The 14419-nt window shown below is 39.8% G+C and overlaps 1 protein-coding gene across 1 annotated transcript in view; it reads left to right on the top strand.

Annotated features, from left to right (window-relative positions):
* Nucleotides 1-7854, top strand: part of LOC148371728 (IgGFc-binding protein-like) — a 55610-nt gene extending 47756 nt beyond the window's left edge. The window contains exons 30-35 of the mRNA XM_088327926.1: nucleotides 102-218; nucleotides 299-400; nucleotides 2914-3109; nucleotides 4802-5065; nucleotides 6197-6339; nucleotides 7185-7854. Coding sequence (XP_088184052.1) covers nucleotides 102-218; nucleotides 299-400; nucleotides 2914-3109; nucleotides 4802-5065; nucleotides 6197-6339; nucleotides 7185-7406 — 1044 coding nt within the window. The 3' untranslated portion in view covers nucleotides 7407-7854. The remainder of the gene's footprint in view (nucleotides 1-101; nucleotides 219-298; nucleotides 401-2913; nucleotides 3110-4801; nucleotides 5066-6196; nucleotides 6340-7184) is intronic.
* The last annotated feature ends 6565 nt before the right edge of the window (nucleotides 7855-14419 follow it).

The raw sequence follows: 14419 nt of genomic DNA, 5'->3' as shown, positions 1-14419 counted from the left end.
CATGGGACTTACACGCTTTGTGAGACATGGGAAATGATTTGATATCATAACTCTTTCTGATTTGATATATTCTTCCTTTGTATCTGTTTGTTGACTCCTAGATAAACATAGAAAATAACAATCGTGGAAACAAAAGGGTCTCCTATGCCAAAGGGTTGATAGTGAAAGTCTTTGGAAACACTTACAAATTCTCAGTGGAAAACCCATACAAAGTAATGGTAAGTAAACATATTACAACATACATTCATATAAACGCAGACACACTCAGTTTGAATATGATACAATATTTCTGCCGCAGGTGGACGGGCTGAGAAACTCTTTGCCCTTCATGTCCGATCAATCGCCGGTTCAGGTTTATCGCAGGTACAGGTTGGCTGTCCTTGAAACCACCTTTTTAAAGGTATATTTTCACAAATAAGTTTTATTGGTATTTGTTAAAGCCCCAGTGTGTGATATTTGAACACTAGATGGCACTGTTGTCTAATGAGAACAAAAACCAGTACCACGGCAAAAATCACGCCGGACAAACATGCCGGAGACCTAATTGCACCATGTTAAAGAAATACAATATTCTTGACCTATGATTTATTCATTTTTAATTAACATTGATATGATAGTTCATGGGCAGCACGGCGGCGAAGTGGTTAGCGCGTGCGGCACAGTTCTAAGGTCTTGGGAACCTCCTGTGTGGGTTCAAATCCAGCTCCCGGCCTTACTGTGCGGAGTTTGTATGTTCTCCCCGTGCTTGCGTGGGTTTCCTCCGGGCACTCCGGTTTCCTCCCACGTTGCAAAAACATGCATTTCAGGTGAACTGGCCGGTCCAAATTGTCCCTAGGTGTGAATGAGCGAATAGGTTGTCTGTCCCTGTGTGCCCTGCGATTGGCTGGCAACCAGTTCAGGGTGTCCCCTGCCCACTGCCCGGAGATGGCTGGGATGGGCTCCAGCCCCCCCCCCCGCGACCCTAATGAGGATAAGCGGTACAGCTGATGAGATGAGATGAGATGATAGTTCATATGTTTGCCTGGTATTCAGATCAACGTTGTTGTTTCTTTATTGAATGAAAGTTTTTTTGTACGACTAGGAGGCACTAAATCTGACTTCTGGGAGAAGACAATCAAATCGAGAAAGGTCTCTTTAGGCTCGGCTCACTAAAAAGAGCCGGGTCTTTTGGCTCCCAAAGGCCTTTTTTTGTTGATGCTTTAATCTATATTTTACCAATAATGATTTAACATTATGTACAGAATGAATTAATAATCAGTTATGTCAGGATTATACAACTACATTATTGTATCCTTTAATTTTTAATGCTACAATGAAATTTTAACACATTTTGGTACCATATACTGTATGTCATTCAAAATGAGTCCAAATTTGGCTCATTTTCCTGCTTTGTTTAATTTTTTTTGACTAATTATATTTTTGTCCACCGTATTGGACTTTTGTCGCCACGCCTGTTAACCACTCTTGTGCGCTTTCAATTTAAAAAAAGCGAGAGAGAGAGAGAGAGAGAGAGAGAGAGAGAGAGAGAGAGAGAGAGAGAGAGAGAGAGAGAGAGAGAGAGAGAGAGAGAGAGAAAGAAAGTGTCTTGAAGGAAACTGGCTCTTGATTGATAGGGAGCCGGCTCCAGTCACTCACATTTGCGACTGAGACATGACTAGAATTATGCAAAACTGTTGGTGATAGTAAACAAAATGGAACATTTTGCGAGTGATTTGCGATACCACATTTTTACATTCTTCAGTCTTCATCGCCACATTCTAATGAAATTAGTACATGAAAATAAACCTTTGCCTGAAGAAGAATGACACACATTTTTAAACAAATGCCCTTACATTCCCACGAAATATTTTTTCTTAAAGTGACAGTGTGTATTATTTGATGACTCGTCGGTGTATTATGTAGTGCAATCGAAAACGAGTGCGAAAAAGCACATGGAAGAATACAAACTTTGGAGACTCAAAGTAACCATAAAGCACCATTTTTTATTTTTTTTTTGCACAGTCTTTAGCAAGGTTTTGGCTTTTTGGGGTACCCATAGCAGCAAGATGGCTCCCTTTTGGTGAAGCTGGTGTTATGTACGTTTTTGACCTACGAGTAGTTTAAAAGATGTACATTCATAAGATAGTTCATGTATTTTTGATTATTTTTCTTGGAGAAATTACTATTTCTTCATTGTAATGTTCATAATTGTTTGTCAGCTTATAAAAAACCGACAACACTGGTAGCAGTTAATATTATAAGTCTCAATACATTTAAAGAGGCTAATATCGTCATTGGTGTCAATGTTGGGTATCACATCTCTACATTTTACCATATATTTATTGCTTCCCACTTATCAATGTTCCTTCCTGACCTCAGGTTTCACTTTCAAACCAATTGGGTCTAAATAACCCGATTTAGATCAAGAATGGATTAATTTGTATGGGTTAATTTGAAAGCACTTCCTGGGTTTTCCTGCATAAACCCCCACCATCAGCCCAAAAATCTAAAACAGATAAAACATTAGGTTATTTTTATTATATATAAAATCACACGATATTTCAAAAATTATCAAATAAATATGAAAAAAATAAAAACATGCATATATAAAATCCATGAAAACTCGGGTCAATTTCTTTAAATCAACTCCACATTTATTTTGTTTGAACACTCCAACCTCTGAAAGAAATTGAGTCATATTATACACAGCCTCTAAAATTAAAATGAAATAGAATTTATTGTCATTTTAAGATGTCAAATGCACAGCAAAATTAAATAAAAGGCCATCCTGGTGGTACAAGAACATCTACAAGATAACATACCACAGTTTAAAATTGTGAGTTAAGTGCAAAAGAGTAGGTTTTTATTTGTCAAAACACAGAATCTAAAACAGATTAAGTATTTCATTTTCAAAATGTTCTTTCGCATTGTTAGGTCTCTTTTGATTTTACGAGTGCAGTCAAAGTGGAGTTGGCAACTAGTTATCATGGGACCATGTGCGGACTTTGTGGAAACTTTAACGACCATCCTGCTGATGACTTGACGCTGCCCAATGGGAAGGCAGCTTCTAACGCCAATGAGTTTGGCGTTAGCCAATGGGTGGCCGACCTTCCTGGTTGCTCTCGGGAGTGTAAGTCCACAAACTCAAATGTACGCGTTTCACATAAACATTTACGAACACACCCACAATTAATTCACAAGTAAGACGCACAGAAATCTTATAAACAATTTTATCGATGACACCTTCCGTGATTTTTCGGCGCAGAGCGGGCTTTAAAGTCCTTATATTATCATCCTATTTCTCTTACGTCTCTATTTTTATGTTCAATTACTCTTTCAATCAGTTTTTACTGATTATGAAGATTTGTGTTTTAGCTATTTAGAGTTAACGTTGGGATCCTGGGAACAGATTAATTGGTTTTCAGTTTTTTTGTATCAGAGAAATTCACTCGAGAGACGAGAAATTCTAGATACGAGCGCGATCTGATGAATTGTTCTCATAAGTAAATGTATCACTGTATAACAAAAGGGTGGATCACGACGTGATATGAAAATATATCATATGATATCAAAATTAAGAAAGTTGAAAATTCTTCAAATTCCAGCTTCACACCAGTCTTTTGTCCAGACTGAATCCTGCAGGTTGTTTTAACAGGGATCTCCAATGTGGTGGTACCAAGTTGCCCCTTTAAGACCACAAGAGTAGCCTGCAGGACTGGTTCTGAAAATTGTAATTTTCTAGGAAATCTGATTTCTAATTCGTGTGATGTTTAGCCTTTGACCGAGCTTCTTCTAACCTCTAATAAATACAACCTGCTAACAACGTAGTAACTACATGTTATTTTAGATGTGCGTATCGAACTGGTAGAACTTTGTGCTTATCAGTAACAAAAAAACAGCTCTAGGCTCCAGAAAGTTGGCAACCGCTGACTGAAATCGCATAGGATGTCAGTTTATTATGTTGACTATTATACCTCACTTTTGATTGTGGGTTTGACTATTATGTACTGTGTACATCATTGACACTATCAGCCAATCTCATCTCATCTCATTAGCCGTACCGCTTATCCTCAGTAGGGTCGCGGGGGGCTGGAGCCCATCCCAGCAATCATCGGGCAGTGGGCAGGGGACACCCTGAACTGGTTGCCAGCCAATCGCAGGGCACACAGGGACAGACAACTCATTCGCTCATTCACACCTAGGGACAATTTGGACCGGCCAATTCACCTGAAATGCATGTCTTTGGAATGTGGGAGGAAACCGGAGTGCCCGGAGGAAACCCACGCAAGCACGGGGAGAACATACAAACTCCGCACAGAAAGTCTGGAGCTGGATTTGAACCCACGACAGGTTCCCATGACATGAACTGTGCCGCACAAGCGCTAACCACTGCGCCGCCGTGCTGCCCTATCAGCCAATCATGTTTCTGTTATTTAATTCCCACACCCTTTTTGGCCGATCTGCTTTTGTAACCAAGAACTGTGGTCACTTGTCATCTAAATCCCTAGTGATCACACAGTGGATTTGGGCTTATTATCATTAATATTACGTTTTTAGTGCTATTATTATCATTATTGCTAATTGTGTTGTTGTGACGGGCCATGAGAATATAATCAGGCCTGTGGTATAGAAAATGTTGCCAAACACTGACCTAGAAGATAATAAAAAGTAAGGTCTCAGGGCAAGGCTTTTAAAACAGTTTGGAAAATTGTTATCTGAGGTTTATGTGCTAAAAATCAGTTTATGTCTCCTGTCCTTATTTCAATTTTCTACTATTTATAAACTTATCAAGTACAACTTTTTGTCTACAATATGACATCAGGTAAGGACTGCGCCCCGCCCCTCGACCCTGACGTCACACCGCCAGACTACACGTCAGTCTGCGATATCATCACAGCAAAGGACGGGCCCCTGGCCGACTGCCTGAGCCGAGTGGATTCCGAGCAGTTCCGTTCTGACTGCATTTACGACATGATGCTGGCGGACGGCAAACAGGAAGCCGCCTGTGACATCATCAGTAACTACGTAGAAGAATGTCAGGTCAAGGGAGGCTGCGTCAAGTCGTGGCGGACCCGGCGACTCTGCTGTAAGTGCAAAAGGTTGCTGCTTCATCACAAAGCACATAGTAGTGTTTCCCATAGAGCTTTGTGACGACCTGATGGGTGGACAGTCTACGGGAGATCGGGGCACGGTCCCCTCCCTCGGACTCTTTTTTTTTGTACATTTTAAACACATCGATCTGATGCTTTTTACAGCCAAATCAAGAAGCCGTATCTATGATGAATGTGTAACCTTGTAACCATTGAATCCCAAATACACAAGTTATAAAAGGCATTGACACAAGTTACAACCACAAAGCAGGGTCAACGAGACAAGAGTTAAATGCGGCAAAAAACAAAAAATCTTATCGTCATCTAATTAGACTATAAATAACTAGTGTTGTTCCAATGCTGTATTATTTTGAGATATCGTATCGGCGAGTAAAACGACCAAATAATAGATAAGAGTTTAAATTTGAATAAATGTAATGCTCAGATCATTGATTTAGTATATTACAGTATTTAATATCAGTACTGCTGCTTTGGTGGTAGCAGATATGACAGGATGCTGGTTCTCTTTCGATGGTTTACGGGAGGTAATTTTAATGCACAACTTATGAGCTACAGTTGGGGCCCGTGTCCAATAAAACAATTTCTGATTCAATGCAATGGCTGCGCCACATTTTTACACACTGTTGGAAATGCTAGCAGTGCAACAAGTGGCTGGGGAGGTTTCTCCACGGTACAGGTCAGCGAGAGTTGAAAAGTTTTTAACTTGGGGAAAATGTGACGCTCGTCAATGTCACATTTACTTGTATAGCCCTTAATCACAAGATATCTCAAAGGGCTGCACAGGATTACAAACACCATCGCCTGTTCTTAAACCATCTAATCACAGTGTAGGTGGGGTGCGACAAACACCGCAACAACCGAATGTCAGTTCAGGTTGAGGGGATTACTTCTGAGTGACAGAGATACACAGCAAAAATACACACCATGAGGTTTGCGATCATATATGTAATGGGAATCTATATATATTCATAAATATGTTTTATATTTTTAATAACACAAGTTGATGAGACATTGGCGGGACCAATTAAACCCTGGTGGACCGCCAGAGTCTTTCTATGTATGGGAAACACAGAAGTATTTTTCCATCCCGTGTTTTTTGATCGCAGGGAAGCAGTGTCCAGTCAACAGCATGTACAGCATCACAGCTCCCGGTTGCCCTCTCAGCTGCACCTCTCTATCGGCACCTGTCGAGTGCAAAATTCCGCCCAGTGAGGGCTGCATGTGTGTCCCTGGATTCTTTTTGAGCCAGGTAAGGAGACGTGTGTCATGGAAAACCAATTCTGCCATATGTAGAAATGAATGAATGAATAAGTGAATATCTAGAACTAATGTCTGACAAGCAAAATGGCCTGGTTAATAGAAGATTCCATCCGGCTGCTTGGAGTGGTCAGTGGTTGGGAGCTGCAGTACATAATTTGGCCGCCACGGGGCGTTAGAGAACCCACGAAGGCAAATGTTTATCGATTTTGTTGGGATTTATTGGGGGTGTCTTGACACCAAACCTAGCTAAAGACACTCGTGGAGGCCAAAAGTAAAACTCTATGAGTTTTCACAAAAATCGGTTCCGCTGTTTCGGAGCCTGTAAGTCACATACAAAGACACACACATACACATGAACAAACAGACACACATATAAGCACACACGTTGGGATTTATAAAGTAGTTTATATGTAATAGATTTTATATGTTAAATTGTAAGCTTAAGCTTATAGTTTAGTATACACTTAAAATAAGGAGCATAGACATCAATAAATTTTAAACTTGCAAGGAGAACAGGAGAGGACTGTACAAAAAACTTAAAATACATGACAAAATACATGATAAAACACACAAGATGCACGACAAAATACTCAACAAATTAAATGACAAAATAAATGAGAAAATACATGACAAAATACTGTAGTCTAAAAAGACATGACAAAACCATACGACAAAATACACGACAAAGTACACAACAAAACACAAAACTACGGACAGAATAGATGACAAAATACTCGACAAAACCCATTTCTTCACCATAGTGGCTTATTTGTGGACGTCTGCCCTTGTTGCCACATAAAACCTCTCATTTTTTTGTCTTCACCCCCTTCCTAGGATCGCTGCGTGCCACTCGCCGAGTGCGGCTGTCTCTACAAAGGCCGATACTTTGATTCCGGTGAGGCTTTCTACCCGGACTGCCAACATCTGTGCACGTGCCAGGGTGGCGTGATGTCCTGCCAAAAAACGCACTGCAAAGAACATCAGAAGTGTACCATTTTGGGGGGGACATTGGGCTGCTATGAGTTTTCAGTCCAACAACATCCAGGGAGGAAATAATATTTAGGCGTCAAGTCTTTGGGATGAAGCGAAGCAGCTTCCTGGTAGCTTCATTAGTACTAGTACTTACAAAATGTGTTCAGGTTCAAAATGTATTTGTATCAGGAATTGCTAAGGTGTATACCAAATTTTAAACAAATTCACGGCTAGTTCATTTTTTTGTTCTTCAACTTTTATGTATATGAGTAAGAATGGGCTTGTAGTCCGATATGGGTATTGGTGCCAATATTCAAGGCATCGGCAATCAGGACAGTTGCTGATACTAGTATCAGTACATAAAGATTAGAAAATACATTATGTCAACATTCACATCATGCAATTTGGTTTCCATAGTACAGGAGTCTTTTTTGAAGGATGAAAGGAAATGTATGTATTATTGTGTTATCTGTATATGGTATCTGTATCAATGACTACTCAAGAACCTGATTAAAAGTGGGATTGCATTGCATTTATGTCTGTTCTTTGTGGCTTTTTATTCAGGCACTGCACAAAAAAACACTAACCACTAATAATGTATCCAGTGATATAGAAAACCTCATTTTTTTATCATCATACTTGAATAAGATCCAACTTGAATTGTCACTAAAACAATAACAGGAAGTGATACCACTGATACTTTCGACAAGAAAGAAATCCTTCAAAATGAATAAATGTCAGTTTCTTTCATTTTTTACAATATTTTCCAATTACTAAAGGTCAATATGGGTATTAGTTGCTGCAAGTATCAAAACTAGAGATATTTGACAGCACTGTTACTTAACTTTTGAATAGTTATTGGTATCATTATCCCAAACTAATACAACTAGTACAAAAATTTCCCCTTGCTTCCCTTTTAAAAACAACCAATGATTTTCAAGAAATAATTGTAATTACAAACATATTGTTCTCAAAAAAATTGTTGTCCAGATAAATTTCCCCTATTTTTACTCCCTAATTTTAAAACAACCCCTAAGGAATGGCTTCCGATACTGGTATCTTTTACTGTTGCAAGTACTTAGTCTTCTGTCCGTACCAATAACAATATTTGATAACAATACATGAGTACTTGGTCACTCCTATCCAATACATTAAATTAGGGCTAGGTATGGACCCAATAACTTGTATCGGTACTCACCTATTCATATTCCCCTAATATCAATTGCACTATTTTATCTGTTAAGTGGGGGAAAAAATAATTACTGGTACTTATACTACAATTTAGCCTGATTTTGATGGTGTGCATCATTCTTCTTTTTAATATAAAAAAAATTTCCGCTGCATTTTTGTGTTTGTGTATTTAATGGGTGAGTTATATACTAAAATGAAACCGGTGACATGCCTTGAGGTTTGTGTCTGGTGAGGCAGAGTCGGATTGACAAATAAAGGAACCTTTACTTTATCATCTTTTCATTGGCAGAGCAAGAAGGCAATACATAACTTGTAGCAGAGAAAAATACGTCCTATTGTCTTACCTTAACTTGTAAATGAAGTATATGCTCTGCTCCTTTTGAACAGAGCCATCAATGTATAATTAATCCCAGACCATGCAATGATAAAGAATAGAGGATTGCTTGACTTGCTTTTAACTTGCTAATACTAAAACTAATTTTACTGTTCAGGGATAATGTGGGCGCCAAATCAGTAACTTTGCTCTCACTATCGCCCTCTGGCATAAGACAAAATAAATGCATGCTTTACTCTGCAGATGCTAAGGGGCCGGTCACACAGACATTTGCGGCTGAATCACGGCCAGAAATTTCTGCCTTTGAGGCGGACTCTATTGGACGCATTGAGATCGCCATTCAGACGAGATACAGCGGTGCTTAACACGAGGTCGGAAATTCGCGCGCGGGTGGCAGCGCGAAAAAGTTTTGCGCTGCTCAATTCTTCAGAGCGCGGGTACACAGCCTTTCACGAGCGTATCAAGGTTGAACCATGGCCAGAAATTTCTGGCCGTGAAGCAGATGCTGTTGGGCGGTGTTGGACGTTTTGAGACCGCCATATAGACGAGATACAGCAGTGCTTTACGCGCGGTCGGAAATTCACACGAGGTTGGCCGCGCGCAAAACTTTTGAGCTGCTCAAAAGTTTGAGCACGTGTAAAACCGCGTGCCGCACACGTGGTCAACACGAGGTAATGACGCGGAAATGACGCGGAACGACGTGCTCTGGCCGCGCGCCAGGGCGTGGTTACACATGGGTAGGACGGGAAATTTCAGCGGGTAATCGTGGGTGGAGCATGGTGATAGCATGTACTGCGCCTGTATCGCGGTGTTATTACGTGAAATTAGTGTGTTACGGTCAAACGCCTTTCTCCGCGTATATACAGCGCGATTTGCCGAGCACACGTCAGTTGTGCTCGAGACGTCAAGGGGGTGAACATGGATCCCCGTCAGCGTAGTGACCTCGTCTTAATCCATTTTTAATTCTTGACTTTTCTTTTCAAGATAATAAAATAAAAATGATGCCATAGCTTGAAATCTTGATCTTCACTGGACTGTGTCTTGAGCGGTTATGATTTCTACAGCCCGGTGTTATCCGAGAAATGCATCCCTGTCGAGATTCGCATCCCCACTTTTACCTCGTTTTATCTCACTTTTAGGGAATGTAATGGCGAACATATAACCAAAACCACTTCGTCTTGCATTTGTTGGGAATGTAATACAGCTTAAACCATTCCGTCTTTGTTTTTGTTGTAAACGTAATCGAACTGTAAATCCCCCCCCCCTCGCGTGAACGCGCATTCTGCTGCGCTTCCAACAAAAGTGATCGTATTCTATATAAAACGCTTATTAAAACAATGAAGCGAGCTAATTATAACAATTGGGAGATCCTAGTCTATATAACGCGTTTATTTAAACAATAAAGTGCGATCGTATTCTACAAAATGCGTTTGTTAACGCAGATGAAAAAGTCACCAACGTCAATGCACGCTTCCCACAAAAGCGATCGCAGCAGAATGCGCGTTCACGCGAGGGGGTGGGGGGGGGGTTGTTGCGTAGGAGTCGGATTTGGGCACAACACCGGCTCGGGAGCTTTTATACCCGTGGTCCACACGAGAAAATGACGCAACAGTCGCCGGCGTGTTTTGCGGGCATACCACCGATGAACAGCGGGTTGGCCAATTTTGCGCATTTTCCATCGCGGGCAACCACGGGCAAAAAAAAACGCAAAATTTTAGCCGTGATTCAGCCGCAAATGTCTGTGTGACCGGCCCCTAAGCACAGTCATACGTTACCTGTTCCTCCTTTTAATAAAAGCATCAATATATACACTGCCGTGAAAAAGCATTTGTCCCCTCCCTGAGATCTGTGTTTTTTGCATATTTATCACTTACAAAGGTTTCAGATCAAACCAATTTTACTATCACACAGAGACAACCCAAAGAAATACAAAATACTGTTATGAAGTGTTGATTCCATTTATTAAGGGGGAAAACATCTAGGGCTATCTGGCTCTCTGTGAAAAAGCAGTTCCTATATCACTAAATAACTGTGACTAACCACAGTTAGGGGAAAGCTCTACACACTGTCCTATTTCACAGGCCACACCCAAAATGTATTGCTCCGACCTTTGTTGAATCAAAAAAATACTTACATTCAATCTGTTAGAGAAAGTGAAGTCAAAAACACAATTGACATGCCACAATCTGAAGATATTCCAGAAGAAATTGGAAAAAAAAACTTACTACAATCTATCAGTGCAGAAATGGTCACAAATCCATTTCCATTGCTGTAGAATCCAGCAAACCACTGTCAGAGCCTTTATCCACAAATGGAGAAAATGGGAACAGTGGCAAACTTTCCCTGGAGTGTTAGAACAGCTAGGATTACTCCAAGAGTTTGACGACAGTTTAGTCTAGAGATTACAAAATAACCTAGAAAAAGATCCAAGAAACTCCAGGCCTCTGTTAATGTCAGTGTTTATGCCCCGCTATAAGACACTGGCCAAAAATGGCTTTGATGGGAAAGTAAGACTAAGGCAAAAATCACTCCTGCTGCGAAAGAACACAAAGTGTCATTTGTCAAAAAGCATCTTGAGTATCCCAAGACTTTTGGAGAAGCATTCAGTGGACTGATAAGTCAAAAATTGAAATTTGCAAGGTGTGCAGCTCGTTACATGTGACACAAAAAAGGCACAGCATTTGACAAAAAGAACATGATGCCAACCGTAAAGCATGGCGGTGGCGGTGTGATGGTCAGGGGCTGCTGTGCTGCCGTAAGACCATGACAACTTGCTGTGGTTGACGGAATAATAAATTCTGGTATTTACCAGAAAATCCTGAAGGAGAACTTCTGGCCAGCAGTTCTTGCCCTCAAACTCAAGCACTCTTGGATCATTCAGTTGGACAACGATCCGAAACACACCAGCAAGTACACCTCTGAATGGCTAAAAAACAAAACAAAATAAAGGTTCTGGTGGGCACAGTCAAATTCCGGATTGAGATCCAATTGAGATGCCGTGCTGTGACCATAAACTAGCAGTTCATGCAAGAAAACCCACCGGTATGGCAGATTTGAAACAATTTTGCAAAGAAGAGTGGGCAAAAATTCCTCCACAGCCTTGTGAAAGACTTACCAATTATGGTAAATGTTTGATTTAGGTTTTTTGTGCTTTAATAAAGTGAATCAACATTTCTAACCTTTTGTAAGTGATTAATATGCAATAAACACAGAAAACAGGAAGGGGGAAATACTTTTTCACAGCACTTCATGAAATCTTCCATTGTTGAAAAAAGAAAAGTACATGTAAAAGAAAAGAAAACTGTATGGCTGGCTTTTCTTGCTGTTAGCTTGCAGATAGTATCACTAATTCTATTGTCTGGGATGAGGTGTCCACCAAATCAGAATCCTTGGTCTCAATATCCCCCTCTGGCAAGAGGCAAGAGAATTGCGTGCTTCACTCTGCATCTGCTCAGCTCAGTATAACGTTACATACTAATTCTATTGATAATAATCATTTAATAATGAGAACATTTTGAAAAAAAAACTCAAAAATTGTTAAGAGAGGAAAAAAGAATAAAACAATCTCATTTGAAAAGGCACAATTGTAAATGATTAGTCTTTATTTGGGTGTGCAGATTAAATGTCCTTCAATAGCAGGAGAGTATAAAAGACACACCAAATATCAACTTGACAGACTTGATAGCTTTTTAATGTATATTCTTCTAGCAAAATGCATACAAATTACAAAGTGTGCATGACAAATTGTCACATGGTTTCATATCCAATAAAATGACACAAGGTGCTCAATAAAACAGCGTGAGGTCTAGAAGTTAACATTCAAGGCAGGAATTTAATTGTCACACGTGCAAGGTATGAGCTCCCATTGAATAATTGGAAGACAGAGAACATAACATCTTATATCGAGAATTTTACACCCAAATGTGCATCCTGTCTTTGGTAGATTGTATAGTGAGGTGCACAATAATGAACAAATGTGTGTGTGTGTATATATAATATATATATATATATATATATATATATAAAGTCAAATATAAATTAAATATGTCGTTTAAATCCTTGTTTTGCCGTTTGATTATGGATTAGTCTTTTGCAAATTGATAATGTATAAGAGTGTACCCTGTTACCCAAACGTAGGAGGGCTTTAGTGCTATTGAAAAATGGATTAATGGATGGAAAATTAAATGTCAACAATGTCACATAAGATGTTTTCGCGATTTTTTTCCTTTTTTTTAAATGACTAATTAAACGCCAAAATGTGTCTAAATGGGGCTATAGGACAAGTCAAAATTTTATGACAGCATCTACTGAAAGGGACAATGTGTAATAATTGGCACCCCCCAGAAATGTATTATTTCCAAAAATAATCTCACCTCATCAGCCGTACCGCTTATCCTCATTAGGGTCGCGGGGGGGGCTGGAGCCCATCCCAGCCATCTCCGGGCAGTGGGCAGGGGACACCCTGAACTGGTTGCCAGCCAATCGCAGGGCACACAGGGACAGACAACTCATTCGCACCTAGGGACAATTTGGACCGGCCAATTCACCTGAAATGCATGTTTTTGGAACGTGGGCGGAAACCGGAGTGCCTGGAGGAAACCCACGCAAGCACGGGGAAAACATACAAAATCCGCACAGGAAGTCTGGCGCTGGATTTGAACCCACGACAGGTTCCCATGACATGCCGCACAAGCGCTAACCACTGCGCCGCCGTGCTGCATAATATTGATTTAAAATTTAAGCAATAATAATTTTGATTTCTTAAAAACTCGTAGGTTAAAAAATTCACACCAAAATGCGAGCTGATGTAATTGTCCCCCATCCTACTGCTACGGACACCCAGACCTTAAAAAAGGCTGGGCAACAATGAAAAGTAAAATGGTTGAGTCTCCGCAGTTTGCTAAAAATCACAAAGAAGAGTACACTCATTTTTGGTTGCTCTACACCATACGACGACATCTAGCGGTGAAGTATTACACACTGTTCCTTTTAAATAAATACTTTTTATAAGTAGACCTTCAAATGAAAGTCATCACTGGGCTCTAACATAATCAAACGTGTATTATATTACCGGTATTTTCATGCTTAAGAATGCTCATGTGAAGTCAGTAAAATTGTATTCAATGCAAGTTTACCAAAGAGAGGATTGACAGGTTTTGCAGTCACTGAAATTATTGAAAAATATACAAGGTGTTTTATAAATGTGATATCCTTAGAATATCATAATTACTGTAAAATATATATGTATTTGCCAGTACTAACACACGAGCAGATCATTTGCATATAAAAAGAAAAATAACATGTATTCTGTTGCAGACCGTTACGCAATATATGCTTCAGCGTGTTAGGCAGGAGCTGGATTATAGATTTGCTGTATGATGTGTCTGGGGCAGTGCACATATTTTCGAAATTATTCACATAATCCACAATTTCCTTTAGGTCTGAAAGAATAATCTCGTGATCTTCAACATTAATACTTATAATTGTGTACTTCCTGTTATTTACATCTCAAAGGATATCACACTTTGAGAAACACACCAAACTTAACTTGTTAAGAAATTCCTTCACAAAG

This window comes from Urocampus carinirostris, chromosome 2 (assembly GCF_059441175.1).
Source record: "Urocampus carinirostris isolate Australia breed hairy pipefish chromosome 2, RoL_Ucar_1.0, whole genome shotgun sequence".
In the NCBI taxonomy this organism is placed as follows: domain Eukaryota; kingdom Metazoa; phylum Chordata; class Actinopteri; order Syngnathiformes; family Syngnathidae; genus Urocampus; species Urocampus carinirostris.
This window is presented reverse-complemented; position numbering and strand designations above follow the sequence as displayed.